The sequence below is a fragment of the Lepisma saccharinum genome, chromosome 14, assembly GCF_977018435.1.
Source record: "Lepisma saccharinum chromosome 14, izLepSacc3.1, whole genome shotgun sequence".
In the NCBI taxonomy this organism is placed as follows: Eukaryota; Metazoa; Arthropoda; class Insecta; order Zygentoma; family Lepismatidae; genus Lepisma; species Lepisma saccharinum.
Window position 1 is genome coordinate 70,575,692 of NC_139242.1, and position 23,420 is coordinate 70,599,111.

Sequence of the window (23,420 nt, forward strand, 5' to 3'; positions counted from 1 at the left end):
ACAAACATCCAACAGAAACCAGCACTGAACCTAGACAATGGACAGGCACACCCAACTTAACACCCCATCCTCCAAAAGATCCCAGACCACAAAAAGAAAAGATGCAGTGCATCTACTCGACCCCCTCAAGCCAGGTGAGGAAGAGGAACTACACCACACAGCCCAGCCCCCCCACCACCACCTGACAACAGAAAGCACAGCAGAGGGTGCAAGCCATGAAACACACGTGTCAGTGCTACCAAATGGGAGAAAAAGTGCAATTACTGCTGCCCGGGAACTAACAAAGCAGCAATGCCATACCCTTAGTGAATGAAGACAGTCTCTTCGAAATTAGTCTGAAATAACCATTAAATTGTGCAACGTGGAAATACCAAGTTCCAATTTATTTTTGTGTTCAACATTCTAGGAGAAATATATGTAGTATGCGACACCTGACAAAATGCACATGAAACAAATAGCTTTAGAAACTAGGAAACATTTATTGCCGAAGTAATCTTTCTATATACAAGTAATCAAGCACTATACAGAATCCAACTTGTCTTATAGAAAAAAAATATTAATTCTCAGTAATAACATTATTTCACCTGACATTCTACACAGGGAGCTGACATCACAGCTGTATGTGTTCTCAAAGCTATGGAGCAATTATACCAGATTTCTCTTTGTTTCATACACAGCACACAAATATCACTCAAAATAAATGCTTTTCACAAATATAAATAATGTAAAAATGCAGTATCTTTCCATGTAAACTTCCTGCAAATGTGAAGTAACATTATGAACAAAAGCTATGCAAAAAAAATTCAGTAATCAAGATAACTGGAAGAAATACACATTTTCAGAAACAAAATTTGCAATATAAACTCGCATATAATCATAGTATATAATATTAGAAAAGTATCACCAGAAAAATAATTAGTCTTTGTGAACATTAACAATGTTCTTCAAAAACAAAACAATCTTGAAGACTGCTGTTGGATCTTATCTTGCATTATTGGAAGACAGTGTTTGGAATGAAAATTTAATAATAATTATAAATTAATCATAATTCTCATGTATTCCATGTAAATATCTTAAATCACATTATTTCTAATAACTTGCAAACTGTCAGGGAAAGAAAGACATATTTGTGGAATAACACAAAGTATATTTTATCATCAAGACTTTTCTCCACGCAAAATGTTCTCTATCCTCTTGCTGTGCTATATCTAGTTCTTGGTCGATTCAATTAGCCAGATCAAGACTGTAGATGGAGTGACAATAGTAATCCTTATAGTTCTTTTCCACTCTTAACGTGGGCACTCTATATGCTGGCAAGAGTAGTGGGGAGTGGGGAAGCAACCAATCCAGCACAAGAAGAAATGCAGCAGACTGTAGAACGAGGTACACATAGTAGTTCCTCGCCTTGACATCATAACTGTTGGTGCCACCGATGTTGTTGTCTGGTTGGTCTGCTGCGTATTCTCCGCACCCCACTTCCCTTGCATATAGAGCGCCATCCGTAAGAGTAGAAATGACCTATAAATATTAGTTAATTGTCACAAATTATGTTCAGATTCCCAATGTAAGGAAAAATTTCAAATTATTAATATTGTTCAGATTTTGTGTTTTGGTAACCTTGGTTTCGCAAAGGAGAAAGATATTCTGACAGATACTTTTATTGAAAAGTTCTGCATATTTATGGAAAACACTGCACTAAAAATAATACCAGAGTTGCTATATGAGCCGAGATAAATCTATAGGAATTCCAGACAAATCGCCCTGTTGTTATTTATCAGGATTCAAAGTGAAAGTATAAAAAAGAAAAACAAAATAGGGAAGGCTGCAATTTGAATATTCTCATCCGGTTTTATCCCATACACATCAATCTGAATCAATGATATAATTAATCAGTCTTTTTTTTTCCTGTAATGCAAAAAATAATATAGGTGTACCATTAAAAAAATGCAAGTGGAGCAAGGTAGAAAGCACCAAGATAATAAGTATTCCAGATGATTCATCCATATGTAGTGGCTAATGTTAAGTGGTCAGTGTAAACCAGCAATGCAAATACAATGATATTACGTGAATAAACATAATCCGATCGGTCAACGTATTTCATTTTCAGGAGAAATGCAACAATATGTAATTTTAAATGCAATATCAACCATGTCGAGCATGTTACTTTAATAAAGTGACACATTATTTATCAAAAAACGGGACCAATTTACTTTGTAAAAATAGGTTGTGTATAATTACTTGAAATTATTGAAGCTTTTTCAACTAAGAAAAGTAAGAATGCACAACCAGAGGAAGCTAAATAAGGGCAGGGTAGACAAAGGAACAACTGTAGCCAACAATTGACAAGATACAATACTGATTGTAGACTACTTCTACAACTGTGTAACATGCAATATATCAAACTATGAGTAAACATTGTTAAATCTCAACTATTTGTTTCACCACAAGGGTCTCATCTTTTACATATCATAAATTCCCTTCTGTAACTTTACATTTTTTTATATAAAAAATATCAACAAACAACAACACATTGTCATCTCTTGATTAAAATGTTAAAGTTACCAGATTTTATAATCATAATTTCTTGCAAAGTGCTTCATTTTTAGTACTTTTTTTTTAAAAAAAAAGATAACTGTTTCTTGTAATTTTTGCAAATTGCACCTTTTAGTGTATTGTTTGAGTTGAATAATTTACATCCTGTACTTGCAGAATTTCTTCTGCTACCACACAGTTTGGAATGATTTGCTGACAATAAGAATGTAATACTATGTTGCATTTTTAAAGCATAAAAATACTTCACAAATAAGTAAATTTCCATAGGGCTAAATTCCAACATCATACCTCAGAAAACCTGATCTCTCGCCTTAAACATCAGAACAACATGTGCTACTTACATTGTTATATGCAACATAGTTACAGAAACAAGTCATGAGATGATACTAACAGTCTTTTTTAGTCAACTTAGTAACAATTCATTTATGCCACTACACTTAATTAAACAACTTCCAGCACATGGAATTCACGATTTTTCACATGAACATACACTGCCTTTGCAGTCCATTGCATAACATTTGAACAAAATGCATCTAATGTACTAATAATGGCTTCATTGCTTTCAGCAACATATTTCCCCTTTATAATTCTCTCTCACCATTGTTCAAATATCAAGTTCACGAAATTATTCATACTTTGCAGAAAAAAAAACTAGCATGAGAATGTCTGTCAATTCAAATATATTTTCAAACTGGAATGTATTTCCAAGTTTAAAAATCTGAGAATCACAATTGATAGATAATATGCAGCCCAACTAGGACTTTTTTAAAACTAAAGTATTATTGTAAACAAATTCTCACATTCTTGGAAATAAATGCACAAATATGCCCTTCTCTTTTGTATAAAGTTAAATCTAGTACTGCAAAATTACTGGTTATCTAGTATCAAATAATGGAAATGCACGAATTTATTTCTGCAAAGTTCATTCTACATACAAAAAAATGCATTTCAAAATCCTGCAAGTCTGAAAACAACACAAATTTGCCATAACTATCAGGAAAAATGTAAACGTTGCCTTGGTTAACCCTACGAGTAAGTATAAGGGCATGTGGCTAGTTTATTCACCTATTTGGAACAGATATCAGCAGAAAATAACAGCACATGAAAACTAACATGATCAGCCATTTCATATGTTCCAACAAACATACTATTAAATGCATTCACTTAAAATGCAATGCAGCAGTACATTTACCACGTGCTGTAAAAGTGCATTCCCTTCTTTTGTTTTTCTATGCAAACATGCATGTGAACAATCATTATCAACAATATAAACGGGAAGAAGGAAATATGAAAATGTTTCATATGTAATCATCATTGTAAAAATATCTTTTGATCTTTCACAAAATATATATTTATATATTATTGCTTAACAAAAACAAGGTGATCTAAACATTGAAAAATAGATTATTTATATTCTTAGAGAGTAGTTCACAGTATTGTCAACGGTATATATTGCAGTCAAAAGATAATATCATGTTTAATATACCTATGGATTGCAGTATGGCTTCTTTTGGCACATTTGTCTCGATAAACAGTAACAAGAATGGATGTTCTGTCATGTTTTAGAAAACAGCAATTGCCTGCCCTTTCTCAATGAACAAGAAAGGATTTTGGGAATATGATTTTAGAACCCATCACAACATATTTTCAGATAATGTAGATAGATTGTGATGGTTGCCACTTAAATCCTAATTCCGGATTGATGAACTTACCAAGGCGAGCAAATCTCATTTGAACCACTTCTTGAAATTCTTCTTCTCCTTCGGGGCAGCCTCAACTTCGACTGGTGCAGGAACTTCACTTTCGTCTATGTCCTTGTCGGCATCAAACACTTTGCCCTTCTTTTTCTTCTCCTTTTCTTTCTTCTTCTTCTTCTTCGTACTCTTCACGCTGATCTGCGACTTTGTTTCTTCTTCATCTATGCACTTCTGCTTAGCTGCAAATAACAAGATAGGTCCTCAAAACTTCTATTTCAAAACAAAACTAAGAGGGTGTACAGCTGGCAGCTGACGAGAAGAGCGCTGGCAGAAGAGGTGTGACGTACTGCCAGGCGACTCCACTGTTTCGCGTAGGGGAGGTGCTCTTCCGCCGGAACACTTCTCGTCAGCTTGACAATGACCTGCCAAGAAGAAAACAAGACTTCCTTCTCCCCGACCACCCCCAACCACCCCTAAATTCTGCAAATGAACCTGACCCTCCCTTTCCCTCTGTGCCCCGTCTCCCTTCATTCAGCGATCTTCTCGTCGGCTGCCGGCTGTACAGTGGGATGCATAAGTATTACCAAGCAAATTGTCCAACACCAAGTGTATTCTCCTAATTTTACGCAACGAGAGCCTCAAGCTTTGAAACAAAACACCAAAGTATCTGCCGAGAAACTCTGCACCAGAGTGTGTAAAAATCTATTCCTTACAATATGTAACATGACTGAAATTGGACATCCAAGCTTTTCAATCCAAATGAGATTTCAAAGATTTGCACTAGAGGTAGAATATACAGCATCAAACGCATACCTGCAATGAAAGTATTTGTGTGTTGTGTAGTACTTAGGAGAAGAGGGCATTAATGTACTTTGTTAATACACTTTATTACATAGTTGTTTATAAAATAACAGCAGGGTCTCCCCAATGGTGGATAGGTAATATCATTGCCTTGTAATCAAAGAGGCATATTCGTACCCGGTAGAGGCAGATAATGGTTCAGGTCTGTTAAACTGTATGTCCATTCCCAATTAGCCCATCTGTGCATAAAGTGGACTGAAAACAAAGCTTCAAATGTAATAACAACAGTGGTAGGGTGTCTGTCATATGGGAGAAAGAGGTTCAATTTCAACAGTAATTTCAAGTGGGGATTTTTTCAGCCATGTGTCTGCATGGAGTGGCTCTGCAGTTCTTCCAAACTAGGGGATAAAGGTGGCTGGAGCATGGTGTTGTTTACACCACTTCTACGAATGGGCCATATTGTGAATGTGTGGAATCCGTCCTCCAAATCTACGCATATGCCTTCATGGCCCATTCATGAGTAGTTTTGCCTTTTCCCTGCCCTCACAAAACAACATTTCACTCTTCATTGAAATTTCAATGTGACATGAAATGAATATCTAGGACCTATGAAGTGGCTTTCATGGAGAAACTGCCTTCATTTCTAGTCTGATTTCTGCAATTATCAAGCTTCCTAGACAACAGTCCACTGCTTTATTTTTTCCACATAGCTACTCATATGTCCTCCAATGACAAAATTTTACGTTCCCCCTGGAGATCATACCCAAGTAACTTTGCATCAAATACACAAGCACTCACCATCTGGCTACACAAAAAAATCACACAACCCTATCGCACACTATTACTACATCTATGAATTGTAGCTTTCCTGGAGACGTGATTCGAACAGGTGTTCTCTGGTTACCAGCCAGGTTGAAACGGCATTAGCTTCTAACGATTCGAGCGCATACATTGCTCTCATCTTCAGAGAATGTAATCCGAGAATACCTGTTCGTATTACTGCATCTGTTGATGTACCTGCAAAACGCCCGAGCTCCATCTGAATGCTTTGATCTTCTTCCGCCTCCCGCAGCCTGTCCATCTCAAGACACTCCACAATCTCGTTTCTCCTCTCCACAACTTCAACCAGCCTGGAAGGAAAGTCATTTGCTTTAATTAGGGCTAAGTCGACCTGGTTGGAAACAAACCTGAACAACTTCTAGCATCTATTAAGTTAATGGAGAGGTTTTTTTTAAAATTCCTGTCCAGATATTCTTAGAATAATTAAATCAAGACGACTTAGGTGGGCAGGCCATGTGGCATGAATGGGAGAGGAAAGAAGAGTTTACAGGATTCTTGTTGGAAAAGCTGATTGTAAGAGACCAGAAGATGGAGGTATAACATTGAGATGGACCTAAAGGGAATCGGCAAGGATTGGATTGATCTTGCCCAGGATAGGTACAGATGGAATGCTTGTGTTGCTGCAGCCATAAAGCTCCAGGTTTAAGAAGGCTAGAGAGTTAGTTATCTATTAAGTTAATGCAAAAATTTTTTCAGAGGAATTATGGATAAATTGAACTGATTGAAAGTAATTATTAGCTGATATGCAATGCTGTATCACCAAACTTGATGGTAAATTATGGATCCAATATTTTTACAAATAACAAATAACTTGTTGCATAAATTGTACAATGTCAAGTTTTGTCATTGTTGTTATTATGCATGAAGAAATAATTAAAACTTCCTTGATATTAATATAAATCGGACTGTGTTTCAATTAGGGATGAAACACATGAATCTGTACTGGATTGGTATATCAGTTTATTGGTAAAATTACAAATCTGATATATCCGTAGTCTGTAATTTAGTGCAAAATTCTGTTACTTTTGTTATTGGTGAATAAAAATAAAATGATCAGGCCTGGTTTTTCGATGTAGAGGTTTAAATATGCAGTCTCTTTTTCCAAAGGTAAATCCATTGTAGTCATCTTTTTACATACATTAAGATTAATGAACAATTTGCATTCTTCAAAGAAAACTTGCAACTGTACATCAGAATTGGTGAATTTTAAAGGTTTTGAATGGGTCCATCCCTAATTTCACTCCAATGTAGTTCGATAAAGGGAGAAAATTAAAGCTCACCTTTGTATCAAATCCTCCTCTCTCTGCTTATCGGTATCCGTTTTCAGATGCTCCGGCCTTTCCAGCAAACAACGGATCTGGAACTCCAACTCTGCATGCTCCTCCTCCAAGCGCTGCTGCCTCTTACTGTAATGAAAGCAGACAATATATAACTCCAAAACTAAAGGGGTTCAGTTTAGTTAAAAAACAGATTACGGAAGTTGATGACCAACCTTACCTTCTATAAGACTTGTGAGGGTGAGGATCCTTAGGTTGATTTAAAATGAAACATCATTGGTTTAAAGTGAGATAAATTATACTGATTTGCCAATCCAGAAACTACTGGAAATATAAAAATTAAATTTAGTGGTCTGAAGGATCTATCGGGCTCCCACGTAGCCAAGTGGTTAGTGCTCTTGCCTTTGGTGCAAGTGGTCCTGCATTCAATTCCCAGTTGGAGTTCCCAAAATTTGGGCGTTGACCCAGCTACTTGAAAAGATGTCTGGTTTCGAAAGCCAGAAAACAGTGATGATGGGATCCGATGCACTGACCACGCGTCATCCAATGAACAACCGGTCTGGCAAGCCCTGGCTCTTCGAGTGCTGTTGCATCACGGAGGTTATTTTAGTTTAATTTAGTTTAGAAGGATCTATCTAGTACCATCTTGCTGTGATATAAATATACTTGGTCATTGCATCAGTCTCTCTACTGGAGTTGAGTTTTTAAGTCCACTTTATGCACAGATACACTAAATGGGACTGGACCTACAGTTTAAAGTGGAAACCAAACTGCAATGAGCCTTCACCAGGGAGCAAACTTGGAAACCCTTAATTACAAGGCAATGATGTTACCTTGTACGTAGCTACACCAAACAATTGAAAGGGAATATCTTGAACACACATACAAACATGTAATTTGATATACTAAGAGGCATATCAAGTAACAACTTCATTTATTTGAATATTCTCAATTGGATTGGTCTGTCAATTTCTTGATTACTCACAAAATACAATAGCTCAAATGAAGGAAGCATTACATTTCTGTATGATGGAATATTTCACATCTGGATCAATCTGTCTATCTGCTAATGGGAATCAAACAATTAACAGCATAGAGCGACCACAAACAAAAGAACCTTGGGCAGGAAAGTCTGTCCTCTGTTCAACTTGGCCCATAAGGAAACATGTTCCACTCTGCCCCTCCCCTCCACATGCGAGTACAGTGCACAGGAGTTGTGGGTCTGCGCAGGCTTTTTTGCTTGTGGTTCCACTAATGGATAGATATGTCATGTTCTCATGCTCATGGAGCATACTGGGGTTGACAGTAAACACAACTCCAAATTGACATACGAGGGTCACTATTTACATTTTGAGCCTTGGCAACACTGATTGAAGTTAGGCGCGATTTGACGTTTGCACGGAATCGTCTGGCATTATTGACCATAACGTACTTCAAATGTTTTGCCAATAGCTTCATCTGTGTTGTTTATGTTGCCTTGGAGATTGCGCAACAACAATAAAATGGAATTAACTCGTGAACATTTTCGTGCGATGATTTTTTTACGATTTTCGACGTGGATTATGAAGACAAGAGTGCATCGATCAACTTACTTCCACATTTGGCGATGAAGCCCCATCCTTTGCCACTGTGAAACGCTGGTATAACGAATTCAATCGTGGCCGCCATTCGCTCACTGACGAGATTCGCAAAGGTCGTCCAAAATCACTTGTTTTTCAAGAAAACATTGATGCTGTGCAAAACCTAATACTGCAAGATCGTCATGTGACATACTGTGAGATTGAGGCAACCATAGGCATTAGTTCCACCAGCATATATAAAATATTACGTGATCATTTAGCTGTGAGAAAGGTATGTTCTCGTTGGATCCCACACAATTTGACAAAAACTCAAAAAGACGCTCGCGTCAATTGGTGCAAACAAATGCTCAATAAATACAATCGTGGTGCTTCAAAAGACGTATATAAGATTGTAACAGGTGACGAATCATGAATATATGCATATGAGCCGGAACGTAAACAGCAGTCGACTGTATGGGTGTTTCAAGATGAACCCAATCCAACAAAAGTTGTTCGTGCTCGAAGCACATCAAAACAAATGGTCGCCTGTTTTTTCGGGAAAACTGGTCATGTGACAACTGTGCCTTTAGAGGAACGTAGAACGGTCAACTCTGAATGGTACACAACAATTTGTTTGCCAGAGGTCTTCGGTCAAATACGGAAAACAAACCAACGCCATCGGATCATTCTTCATCAAGACAATGCCAGCTGTCACACATCTTGTCTAACAACCGACTTTATGAACAGTCAAAAAATCGAATTGATGGGTCATCCGCCGTACAGTCCTGATTTGGCACCCAATGACTTCTTCTTGTTCCCGAATGTCAAGAATAAATTGCGTGGACAACGATTTTCGTCGGCGGAAGACGCCATTGATGTGTTCAAAAACCATATTATGGAGGTGTCTCAAGAAGATTGGAAAAACTGCTTTGACAAATGGTTCGAACGAATGTAAAAGTGTATTGACCATAAAGGAGAATACTTCGAAAAACAATAATTCAATGCCAAATACCTGTTTTTTCATTGTTAGGCTCAAAATATAAATAGTGACCCTCGTAAATATGTAATGATGTTACAACATTGTGCACTCACAGTTTCTTTTTTGTTTTGAGTACAGGAAATATATGAATTTATTTAACATATCTAATATTTTTGTACAAGGCATAGTACTGAAGTATACTGATAATTAGGGAAAGGAACTTTAAGTAAATAAATGTTTTTTCTGCGATAAGATAGAGACCCTCATTTTTGCCAAAATTCTGATCATAGCCTTATATGTCAACACAGCAAATTTTATTTTACATAAAAACACATATTTTCCAGTTTTCTGTATGTAAATACATATTTTGCGAATTTTCATTTTAAATACATAAAATCGCTCATTGACTTCATCTACCTCGAAATCCTCGAAGGAAAAATGTTTATTCTCCGCACCTCTTTCATATCGAGAGTGCTAGGTTTGTTTTGTCTTTGAACACCCTCGCTGGCAGACTTCTGGCACCTCGCCTACGATCCTATTTGGGAGAAAATAGCTGTAAGTAGCTGGGGCTGGCTACACGTAACGATAGCAAGGCTTTTTAATGAAGCAATGCAGCTATTGTGGCCAGAAGGCATAAAATTTGACAATGTTCTTCTCTTGACAGATGCTGCAGCTTACATGCAGTGGTCTTGCCGTTAGCTACCCCAAAATGGTGCACATTACATGTGTGGCGCATGCATTGCATAGAATATGTGAAAAGATAAGAGCTCTTTATCCCGATGTCGATAAACTGGTTTCAAATGAGAAGAAAGTTTTTATCAAGTCGCCTAGAAGAATAGACATTTTTAAACAAAAATGTCCTGAGGTTCTCCTTCCCCCTACACCTGTAGTTACGCGATGCAGATGTTATGCCCAGAACTTTGAAAAAAATTGTATCTGTTGTAAATGATCTCAACAAAGAAGAATTCTGCAAGAACTGTTGATGGAGCCGTCCTTAAAAGTCGAATTGGCATACATCTCAACAAACCTGTCCATTCTCTCTAATTCCATATGAAAGCTTGAATCGTCCGCGAACACTTTGGCAGCTTCCATTGGTGAAGTCCGTATAGTAGAAACGAAACTGAAAGAACTCACTGGATCTAAATGTCTAAATGTACAGAATTTTTGGGGAAAAACCAAGGTTTTCAAACAATGTGCCAAATTGCATGTGAGGTGAAGTAGAGGAAGAGGAAGCTTTGGAAAACTTCGGCGTTAGTGACATTTCATGCTTCAAATATGCAAGAATTGTTTCTTGTGACGTGGAGCGATCTTTCTCACAATATAAGATGCTTTTTAGAGATAATCATCACAGATTTACAATGAGAATTTGGAAAGAACTATGGTGATCCACTGCAACTCTTCCAAAAAATAGCTCGCTAAGAGGTAATCATTTAGAAACTAATTTCAGGTGTTTAAAATGCATGTTATAGTTTGTTTTTGTTACCAAATGTTTTTATTTTTGTCACATATTTTCCTGTTTTTATCACATATTTTCAACATTTATGACACATAAAAAATAAATATTTCTGAGTTTTTTAGCACATAAAGTTCCGTTCCCTACTGATAATACTAATAAAACATTGACATGAAATGATCTACAAACTGTTCTATTCTACTTTTACTACCAAAAAGAAAAAAGAAAGAAAAGTAACAAAAACTATGTATTACCAAAAAAAATTAATGTAAAACAAGATATTAAAAATGTAGGAGCTTAGGGGCAAATCCGAAGAGTACTTACAGATACATAAGCTCTGTCTGTCGCCTGAACAAATCATTCTTCTCGTTGACCAGCTCAAACAATTGTACCACTTTGTCCTCAACATCTGCCGGCATTGTATCTGTAAAGAAAATATTTTATGCAGCTATAATCAAAAGATATCAGTCAAATTTATCCCTTTAGCCATTTCACTTCATTATAAGTAATGGAATAAACTAAAGGAAATCACAAACTTTTATTTCTTCAGAGAACATCTGAATTTTCCTCCATTAAGATTAAGAATGTTGGAGATACAAATGATACCTTGTTTTTGTTCATTATACTTTGGGCTATAATCCTGATGGAAAAAAATAAATTTTGCGTAATCAGTTATAAGAAGAAGAAGATAGGGAAGTAACTATTTTTTTACACGAAATTTTAAATTTATCGGACCCCCACGCAGGCTATGCCAGGACGTGAATCTCCAAAAGGTACTCACATAATGGGCACCAGGAACGTTGGAAGGTAGTACTTCTATTCCCAAAAGTGTGTTTTGAAAAACCAAAATTGAGAAAGAAGCGATGTTTTTGAAACCAATGAAAATATATCGCAAAAAAAAAGTAACAATTTTTTTGACACCCCCCCCCCCCCCCCAAATAGTAACAATGAAATTAAACTTTACTAATTGTTAATTACATACCTCTAGACTCGTGCAGAACTCAAAACATGTACTGGTGTCACAAGCCATCCTTAAGGGAAATAACTGTTGTGACACCTGTGTCACATTAAAAGAAATTTGGTAACAGGTACTTCAGACAACTGACACACAAACATTTTTATTACACTCTTGATTCATAATTATATAATAGGATCCAAATTTACTCTTCAGCCACTTGAATTATGAAATCTGAAATAGTTCCAATCCACAATATTAGATAGTGTTTTCTGTCTTCTAATAATTTCCAGAATATTTTTATGCATCTTCTGTCCAAGCTTTACCATCACTCTTACACCAAGTATCAAAATTTCCCAGTTACAATCCACATTAAATCACATGTACGTAAGTCCACAATCCTTGAGCTTTGCCACTTCTCACTCAAGAGTTCATAATTCTGGTTTCATCGACAGCAGACAGGCAGATCACATTTGGCTCCCAGTATTGTAGCAATTGATACCCAGTGTTAACACCAGATGAACAGACTACATAAGCGATCCTACCAGCATGCAGGGAAGCAATAGGAACCAGCCACCCGCCAAGCATCCCATGTGGATGGTGGCAGGGGACATCAAAATTAATAGAACCTTTATAAGTTCGTGTGGAAAAAAGTAATTTTCCTTTGTGTATTTTCAAAAATCAGAATGATATGCCAAAGAAATCCAGGTGACAAGTAGTTGGAATCATAATCACCAGTTGTCTTGTTTGAAAACCAATGGACAATTCTAATATTTCCTATTTCCAGAAGATCAACATGAGGAGTATTCAAATCACAGATGAAACAGTGGGTGAAATATTATCTTGTATCAGTAAGTTTTCAAATATCACAAAGTTTGACATAACCCAAACATGCAGGCCTTTACAGATTACGAGTATTCACTGTAACACACACACCTTCATTTCCTTGTTCATCAAATTTGTCCCTGATTGCTTGCTCCAAGGACACTCCCTGCCTTTCCAGTTCCTGCTGCTTCACCTCGATGTCCTGCAACTCCTGGTGAACGTCCTTCAATGGGATCTGCTTTATCTACAGGGTGGAAGAACAGGAGATATCAACAAAGTGTAGCTGTATACCTATTTCAGCAACCCCCTTTTTTTTAAATCTTGATGATTTCTTACATATGCACTGATACCATAAATTCTGAAAAATATGTTTGGAATTTATTCTAGAACACCATGTGGATTATCTCTTGTAGTACATGGTTATTACTAGGGAACGGAGCTTTAGGTAAATAAATGTTTTTTTTCTGCGATAAGATAGACCCCCTCGTTTTTGCCAAAAATTCTGATCATAGCCTTATATGTCAACACTGCAAATTTTATTTTACATAAAAAAAACATATTTTCCAGTTTTCCGTATCTAAATAAAATCGCTCATTGACTTCAGCTACCTTGAAATCCTCGAAGGAAAAATGCTTCTTCTCCGCACCTCTTTCATATTGAGAGTGCTAGGTTTGTTTTGTCTTTGAACATGCTCGCTGGCAGACTTCTGGAGCCTCGCCTACGTGGGAGTGCTAAATAATGACAAAACTGTCTCAACGAAAAATTATTTGCTAGTGTGTAGAAAGCTAGCTGGGGCTACACACGTGACAATAGCAAGGCTTTTTAACGAAGCAATGCAGCTATTGTGGCCGGAAGGCATAAAATTTGACAATGTTCTTCTCCTCGTGACAGATGCTGCAGCTTACATGAAAAAAGCTGCAGTAGGCCTTGCCGTTAGCTACCCCAAAATGGTGCACGTTACATGTGTGGCTCATGCGTTGCATAGAATATGTGAAAAGATAAGAGCTCTTTATCCCAATGTTCATAAACTGGTTTCAAATGAGAAGAAAGTTTTTATCAAGTCGCGTAGAAGAATAGACATTTTTAAACAAAAATGTCCTGAGGTTCAACACCTTCCCCCTACACCTGTAGTTACGCGATGGGACACTTGGTTGGATGCAGCTGAATATTATGCACAGAACTTTGAAAATTTTGTATCTGTTGTAAATGATCTCGACAAAGAATAATTAATCTATAGAAATTATGCAAGAACTGTTGAAGGATCCCTCCTTAAAAGTCGATTTGGCATACATCTCAACAAACCTGTCCTTTCTCTCTAATTCCATACGAAAGCTTGAATCGTCAGCTTCCGTGGGTGAAGTCCGTATAGTAGAAACGCAACTGAAAGAACTCACTGGATCTAACGCACAAGTGGTAATGTCTAAATGTACAGAAATGTTTGGGAAAAACAAAGGTTTTCAAACTTTGTGCCAAATTGCACGTGTTTTGGAAGATGAAGTAGAGGAAGAGGAAGGAAGCTTTGGAAAACTTCAGCATTAGTGACATTTCGTGCTTCAAATATGCAAGAATTGTTTCTTGTGACGTGGAGCGATCTTTCTCGCAATATAAGATGCTTTTTAGAGATAATCGTCACAGATTTACAATGGAGAATTTGGAAACAGACTATGGTGATCTGCTGCAACTCTTCCAAAAAATAGCTCGCTAAGAGGTAAGCATTTAGAAATTGATTTCAGGTGTTTAAAAAGCATGTAATATTTTGTTTTGTTACCGAATGTTTTTTTTTTATATTTGTCACATATTTTCCTGTTTTTATCACATATTTTCAACATTTATGATGCATAAAAAACAAATATTTCTGAGTTTTTTAGCACATAATGTTCCGTTCCCTAGTTATCAATGTTACATTGATTTAATACAGCAACTTAACTGTGAAATAAGCAGTGTGTTTTATTATTATTTCAGATAAAAAAAACCTTCCTTCCCTGTTTCCCAAATATTTGTAATTGTAATAGTTTAGTGGAATCTGTTACAAATTTATAGACAACAGAAAATACAACCCAGCCAGGATCAAGGTAAACACATGTATTTGAAATTCGATTTTGGGCCTCTCGATGGCATACATGTTGATTTGATGTTTTAAGTCCACTTTATGCACAGTAAATCTAGTCAGGACAGGACCTACAGTTTAAAGTGGGATCTGAACCACTATGTGCCTCCACCGGGTATCGAGCCCAGGACCTCTTCATTACAAGGCCCGATGGCATAGAGCCTTGTAATCAAGGAGTCCTGAGTTTGATACCCAGTGGAGGCACGCAGTCGTTTGGATCCCACTTTAAACTGAAGGTCCAGTCCTGACTAGCATTTCTGTGCATAAAGTGGCCTTAATAACACAAGTTAAAAATGAGAAAATAAGGTTTGCTTACAGCACTTTGTCTCTTGTATCAAAGAAAAAGGCACTACTATATTGTAGTAAGCAAATAAACTGTATTGGAATGGAAATATATTCTCCTTGTGGAAAAAAAGCTATTTCAGTTTCAACAGGTGGTTCTTTTAATTACAAGGAGATAGCACTAGGGTTCACATGTCCTAAGAACAGAAAACATTTCATACCACTTTGAAACTGGTACATCTGCTGAAATAATTTAAGCACAGGGTCAATAGATACTCACCTGCCTCTTTTGAGGAATAGGCCTTGGTGGAGCTGGTCCCTTCTTGCGTTTCCACGGTCCAAATGTACTTTTATTCCTTGGTGACAGGGGAGAAAGCTCGGTATCTACAAAGAAAAAATCACACAATTAACTAAGTTAAAGGATGGAAGTTTTACTGAAAAGGTGCAATATGGGAATTGATGTAAGTGAATATTGTCTGAGTAGACATAGGCATTGTAGAAATGATTTTGTGCTCCAAGTGCATGGCTAGAAGAAATTTATTTTCACTCTGAAATTGCACAAAATTCTCTTGAAAAAGAAAATATATGGAAGAGATACATTTGTTAACATTGGACTCACTTTACTGGCCTTATTTCTACAATGCTATGTGAGCTACTGACAAATAAAATTAACGTTAAATATACAATTTGTTGATTACAGGTTGCAAAGTAACAGTGTTTTCACATGTGCCGCAACAAAAAAAGTGATAAAATATTACAATGTGAAGATAAACTTAGTAGGTGGAGAAAATAATTGCTGTAGAAAGACAGTTTACAATAATAAAAAAACTAAAAATATTCCATACTGATTTTAGGACTGCACTTCATGTGGAAAATACAATTATGGCTGCTGTGGAAGTAATTTTAGAACAGGAAAGTAATGCACTACTCTATTTTACTCTACTTGAAAACAAGGATTCCAGTTGGCCCCCAAAAAGGGCACATCACTGCAGGTAATGAGTGGAAACAAATATTCTTTCTTTATTCTTACATAGATTTTCAACATAATTTTTGGATGCTATAATATCAAGGTTGTGCACTTAAACTAATTCTTTAAGACCTAACAATCTGAAAATTGTTCCCATGTCTACCGTTCTGGCATAAATGCCTTTTTCTTCCACTTCCTGCCTCAATTACATGAACTTGAATAAATGTTTAATTTGGTCTAAATAGTTATGCATCATGGAGTCATGATATGGAGACAGCATGTAAGTTTCAGAAACATGAAATTTGTCTACAGCTTTGTAAAATAAGTTAGAACAGAAAATGGAAGGCTTTACACTTCTTTGAAGCTATGCATGCAGTAAGAGAATATATACAGTGCACTTCTACTTCTGTGAACACAAGTTTGTTAAAAAACGGAGGTAATTATATATATGTGGTGAAAACATTTTTGTGGGAAGGGGGGGGGGGGGATTTCCAAAATACACTGCTCAACTAATCACACGTTTTCATGTGACAGCATGTCTGATATCATGCTGCAGTTCTTGCCAGTTTGATCTGACTGACTGTAATGGAACCAGAAGGGTGGGGAAGGAAATGCTACTTGACATTCACATCTTCCATCCCTCTGGAAATTAAAAAGTCCACCCCGAAAATTTCAATAACTTGGCAGAGCATTCAGAAATCTGGCAACTTTGTTCACTTTGGCTTTCTTTAGTTCACTTTAATTTAACGTAGAACATACTTTTTTTTCTGGCTTTTTCGTAATAAACACTAATTCAGTCCCCTTTTTAATGACCAGTTAAAAATAATGAATTAACTTGCATTATCGTCCATTTTGATAACTGACTGATGATGTAGAAGGGCCATTCAACACCATGAATTAAGAAATAGGCTCAAATCAGCAATATAAAGCCTTGATTCTTTGCAAATAAAATGCCTGTATATTTCATCACTGGGGATGTTAAATCCTAAATTTCAAATTTTCACGCATCATGAAAATTCAAGGTCCATACTAATGAGATACTACCAAACATCTAGTTTCAAAGTGCAATGTGTTCAGTGTTACCAATATTCAGAGGAATTGTTTTCCTTTGTAATGGTAGAAATGTATTGATCACAACCATACGCTATAAATTTTTTTTTTCTTTCTTAGAAAATGAAGTTGAAAATTTACATCAATGCATAAGTAAAAAAAAATGCCTAAACTATCATTTGCATTTCCTAACAGAATATATAGTACCAAGTGAACTAGGTACTAGGAATGAGATCTTTCTTTCACTTGTGTGAGAATGATAACAAGTAGAAGTGTTTATACAGAGTGTCCCAAAATAATGTTTACACTCTCTGAACTTTAATAACAGAGAAACTATTAAATATGACTTAACTGGACTTTTTGCTTTTGAAGCTGCGATGTCTATGCTGAGCATGTGTGAAAGCATATAGGCCTTCTTTTGTTTTTAGTCCCGTCACAGCCTGCCAAGCGATAGTCATTAATGTACACAAAATGGAAAGAGGTGAGAAATTTTTCTTTCGAGAAACGTAAGAAGAGTCGAATATCCATCCACATTTCCTGATTTAACACAGTTAAATTACTTCCTGTGGGGAACTGTGTACGCCACAAAGCCAGGCACACCAAGTGACGTGGGACCTGCAATTGAGACAACCTACGCTGCTTCCCTTCCCGCAGAAACTGTATCTGCTGTTTATCGATCTGTTCAGATTACACATAATTTATTACTGCCAATGTTGGTCGTTTTGAACATCTATAACTTTAACTTTAAGGTATGCGACACCAAAAAAAAAGTCCGTGCTTGCTGTTATTGACATTCAAAGAGGGTAAACACTCTGTATTACTTTCCTATGCTGGTATGAAATTGTTTTCACTTCATCTTTTTTTAAGTAAGAAAAACAAAAGTACTTGCCAGTATATCATGTAACAGCACTAGATAGACAACTGTACAGATTAATGAGTTCCAAAACTTGATAGACAACTGTAAGAGTTACAAACATTTTGTTACAAGAATTCTGCGAGTGGTAAGCAACCATGCACAGGATTAATACAACCGCATGTAGCAAAGCCACTACTGCCATGCATCATTACAAAGACGTACATGCAGATACAATTCTCAAAACAAGGATTGCCAATTTTCTTGTAATATGCCTGTACTGGTTTGGCTAGTCTACAGATTGTCTACAAACTTATGGTGATATTTATGAAGTCGGTATTGTGCAGAAGAGAAACTTGACACCCAAAACACAATGGTCTCTCGTGGAGTATACAGAAACTAAAATAGGTACTTCCCTTACTCTTATCTCAATTCCATCACAGAATATCACAGAATATCCTGCCTACATCGTCAGTATTATATTTTGTTTTGGTCACATCTCTATTTTAATTGCAACTATCTAATGCTTGATGTATGACCTATACTATGGATTAAATTTAAAAAACACTGCCATGATGATGCGTAAATCATTACAAGTTACTTGTTTACTTTAATAACTTTTCCACCAAATTTGTCCCTGCAGAGGATATTTAACATTTATCATTATGCACAAATAACCCATTACTTATGACCTGTTGAAGTTATTGAAAAGCTCCGTGGCGAGGAAAATAAAATTTGACTGAATTATATCAATTTCTTTGAAGGTTTTTGTCTTGCTGGATTTTCTTATTACCACATTTTAAGTTATTTTACAAGGAAAAAAGTTGGCAATCCTTATGCAAGAGTTAAAAATTATATAATCATGTTATTAGATATACAAGAGTGGGTGTGTATATGTAAGTTGTGTACAAAATGATGGATGCTATTTCAAGGATGGATTGTACATTTGGTACTAGTGTTGATCTGTTATCAGTCATACCTGTGGTATTGTAAAGTACTGGATGAAGTTTTATTATTGCCAAGTCTTGTTATTTCTGCAACCTTTGGCTAATCACAATGAGCAATGATTAGATGAAATTGATGAAGTGGTCCTCGCAAGGAACACCCATGCTCAGGTTGAGGCTCAAACCCAGGAACTTCAATGGCAAGATCAAAAGTCACTTAATGAGTTCAGCTTCGGAGATGGCTCTAATGCAAGTTTTAAAACAGTGGCATTAGTACTGAAATGTATTTAGGAATTTGTCATGGATACAAGCAGCTACAGTAAACTGCTAAATACTGTATTAATTTGGTATATGATTTGGAGAAAATCTGCAGTTATGAGGTTAGCTTAAAAGCAAATGCAGGGTGCAGCAGAGAAAATGCATGATTTAGGAATGGCCAATATTCAGCATGGTGGAGGTTGGGTAAGCTCTACCCATTGCCAACTTACATGATGCAATGTTAGTAGCCACGGCAGTATGGATTCAACAGCATTGGGTGTTTGTCACAAAAAATATTTTAGAAGTAGTGAATCTGTAATTACTGTTTGGTGCCTTTCCCACAGACAATTCTATGTGGAGCACCATAGTAACATTTCTGATCTCAAGACTATTGTTAGGGGGTTGAAGCATTTAGAACAGCCTCTGTGTCTGTGATGAAGAGGAAACCAGCTGCTCGTCCCATGTCAATGGGTACACATGACAATATTGAGAAAAGTAAGAGTGGTAGTTCTCAGAAACCCAAGGTGTTCCACTTGGCACCAGGCTTTTGCTTTGGGGATGCCAGACAGGTCTGTACTTCGCATCCTATGCAAAGACTGTAATTTCATCCAACATAATTGGTAAACTGCATTGTAAAACATTTATTTTAGTATACTTCAAATGTTTGTAGCTTCCACCTGTTTCCGCACATGAGAAAAGAGCTTTGTGAACAATGCTGTTTCAGGTGTACTAAACTATGTCCAATAAAGGCTTCGATGATTGATTTGAAAAGTGGATTTACCTGATGTTACTTGAAGGAGTAACATAAGGAAGGAATATCTGCAAATGTCCTTTGGCACTTTGTCAAATCACAATTATGAATTCAGAACAGCTCACCTTTACTTTACATGACCAAAAGCTTTGAAAAATCTGATGAAACATCCTCTATGTTGATTTACTAGGCTGTAATGTGTACAAACCATCCTTAAAATGAAGCACCCTCTTCTGTATGCAATGTATGTGTGCCCATATGTATAGTTGCAGGCGGACACACATGTATATAAAGTCAAGGGACTCCAACTAGACAAAGCATAGGTCTCCACCACCATGCATCACTCCATGTGCTTTTTTTCACTTCTTGCTTTGGTTTGGATTGTGTTCTCCCATTACTCAATGGCCTACATATGTGTATGGGTCATTTCTGTATGCAGCACAGGAATAACCAAAATATCCTGTTTAACTGAACTACGAAGTACTTGTACCTTCCTTCTGATTAGTTCACGTAATACTAATACTAACAGTGATGGCTTCATTCCAAGTATATAAATCAGAAACATGCAGAATAAGCTGGAACATCATGTTCCACTATGATTGTTAAATCCTGAAATAATGTGATTTATCAGTAGCACATAGCACATAATTATAACAGATATTCTTGGGAAACACATTCCAGGCACACTACCATTAAACATCACACTCCATTTGTTCTTTGTCAAAAATATTTAGAGTTCACTATCTGCATACATAAATTCCAGCTTCTGCTACTGTTTTGAGTATCTGATACAGTGGCAGCAAACTTCAAATACTGCAGCATAACTGACAGAGAATGCAAAATTACCTTCAAAGTACAAGAGCTTTCTTAGGCTGGCAATCAATTTGGCATTCAGTGATGTGTGGTAAATGCATTGAGTTCAATCATTCAATCTGGCTTTCAACACCTAGAACCTGGAAGCTCTCCAATTGTGCAATAATTCCAAGTTAAGGCTCAACTGGGGCCTTTGGTCGATGCCAGTGAAGCTGTTTTAGAAATTTTCTCTTCTTTGGAAAAACCGTTATGATATTCAAATTCTGAAACATTTCGTCTGATTAGAATTCCTTCCAGAGCATTCATGTGAATCTTCATACGGTTTGCTTTCACTGTGTCTATAGATATTCACAACAGTGCAAGCAAACCATTTGAAGATTTACGTGAATGTTCTGGAAGAAATTCTAAGCAAATGTAATTTTTCACATTTTGGAATATCGTAGTGGTTTTTAGAAAGGATAAGAAATATTGAAAACAGCTTTCTTAGTGGCCAAAGGTCACTCAAGGCTGAACTGAGCTTTTGAATGTGCCAACCAAGTTTTATTTCCAAAAACCACCACGGCATTTCAAATTCTGAACAATCACATCTGCTTAGAACTGCTTCTAGAGCACTGAAGTGAATTTTTGTGTTTTGTTTTCATTGTTGTCTAGACAATAGGCTCACTGTGCCTATTTGTGATACTATCACAAATATCTAGACAAAAGCAAGGCCAAACCACATGAAGCTTCACTTGGATTCTTAAAAAGGAATTCTAAAAAAAATATTTTTTTCTAAATTTGGAATATTGTGCCAGATTTTTGAAAGGAGAGGAATTTTTACAAATGGCTTTACTGATGGAGTCTGGTGCATAACCTTTGGTGTAACAACAACATTTTGGGTCTCCTGCTTGAAATTGATCCTGCAACCACTTGTACTAAAGATGTGCGGTGTGTGTGCTATCATTCACCTGCGTGACGTAATTTACATATATACACAAAAAAATTGTCTAATTTTGGTTTTTCCTACTGTCAACAATGACTGCAGAATAGGAAAGAGTAATTCAATTTTTCAGCTGCACTAACAAATTTCAATAAAGTGAATCGGTAACAAGAGTTTGAACTGCATACAGAAATGACTCACAACAGTTGATGCCAAACCTAACATGGGCATTACAGGTGGGACCATTAGCTTACTGTCAGTACTGGAGATACTGCCAGTGTGGCTCTGCCGACTACGGTTTAGAACGTCCTTCTGGTTCTTCTGAGTCTCAACCGGCGTGGTTGCGGGTTCTGCCTCCGAGCCACACTCACCCTTGCTGCCGGCAACACCAACACCGTTTCCATTTGCCTGAGGTGCGCTTTCAGAAGCCAGGCTCTGCTTAGCAGCTGAAAAGGTGATTCCTGACGGCGGAAGAGGAGCTGGTCGAGCTTTCCTCGGTCGAGGGGTTCCACGAGGTGATGGACCCTGAAGAGTATAAAATAATTGAATACCTGAACTTCAGTTCGAAAGTAACATTATTAATGTACATGTACCCAAAATTAATTCGACTCAATAACATTTTTTCCCCTCATTTGCTTATCTAGCGATACAATGAAAATACTTACAAGAAAATTGCTACAGTGTTATTTATCACTTTTACGGCAACCTGTGACCTTAGTTCTGCCTTTATACTTTTTTGTTACCATGCTTGCATTTATTGTTTACTATAAGTGAAAAAATGGAAGAGAAATAAGTAGGGTCTGAATTTCTATGCAATTACATATGTTTTTCTTTTTATGTAACAAGAAAAAAATGACAGATGCTGATGAATTACATTGTTATAAGTTTCTCCAACATTTCTCCAATGTTGACACACATTTTAACGTATGTTGAGGTATACTACATATTTTTCATTTACAGTACAATTTTTTTTAGATAAAATTGATTATTTGCACCATTTCTCTAGTTTCAGGTAGCACTTGCAATTCAAAATACGATTTCTTTAAAAAGTTGACAATATTCATCTGATTCCAACAGGTCCACCACCTCCCTTATACAGGAACCAGCAGAAAAAGCTGACTGTTTTGAAATATGTGTGTGTGTGTGTGTGTGTGTGTGTGTGTATATATATATATATATATATGTGTGTGTGTGTATATATGTATATATATATATATATGGATAAAGGAAGGAGGGCCACAAGGGCTAAATAAAAAGTGAAAGAGGAGAGAGGAAACACTCACTGGACACAGAAAAAATTCAAATTTTTGTGATGGTATGTCACATCTTCAGGAGTAGAGACACGTTGTAGTACTTGGTGACAATAAGGAAGAGTAAGCATGACCTGCAGTGTTGCCAGGTCCCGAAAAAAAAGAGTGTTGACAGTGCCACAAAAAAATATATATAGATGGTTCTTTCGCCAGGCTTGTCGAAAACTGAGTGGGGGGGAAGCTAGTGGTGAGGGTGTGGATAGGGGATGAGGGGCGACCATGAATGC

The 23,420-nt window shown here is 36.7% G+C and overlaps 1 protein-coding gene across 4 annotated transcripts in view; it reads right to left on the bottom strand.

The window, feature by feature from the left end:
- Positions 1–465: 465 nt before the first annotated feature.
- MICAL-like (protein) overlaps positions 466–23,420 on the bottom strand; it is a 269,708-nt gene continuing 246,753 nt past the window's right edge. For 3 of the 4 annotated variants that reach the window (XM_083135879.1, XM_083135878.1, XM_083135881.1), the window contains 7 exons: positions 22,138–22,408; positions 15,609–15,712; positions 13,051–13,183; positions 11,484–11,583; positions 7,172–7,297; positions 6,069–6,181; positions 466–4,489 (listed from right to left, as the gene is read on the bottom strand). In XM_083135879.1, the coding sequence (XP_082992005.1) occupies positions 4,281–4,489; positions 6,069–6,181; positions 7,172–7,297; positions 11,484–11,583; positions 13,051–13,183; positions 15,609–15,712; positions 22,138–22,408 (1,056 nt within the window). In that variant the 3' untranslated portion in view covers positions 466–4,280. The remainder of the gene's footprint in view (positions 4,490–6,068; positions 6,182–7,171; positions 7,298–11,483; positions 11,584–13,050; positions 13,184–15,608; positions 15,713–22,137; positions 22,409–23,420) is intronic. The other variant, XM_083135880.1, reaches the window with a different exon arrangement.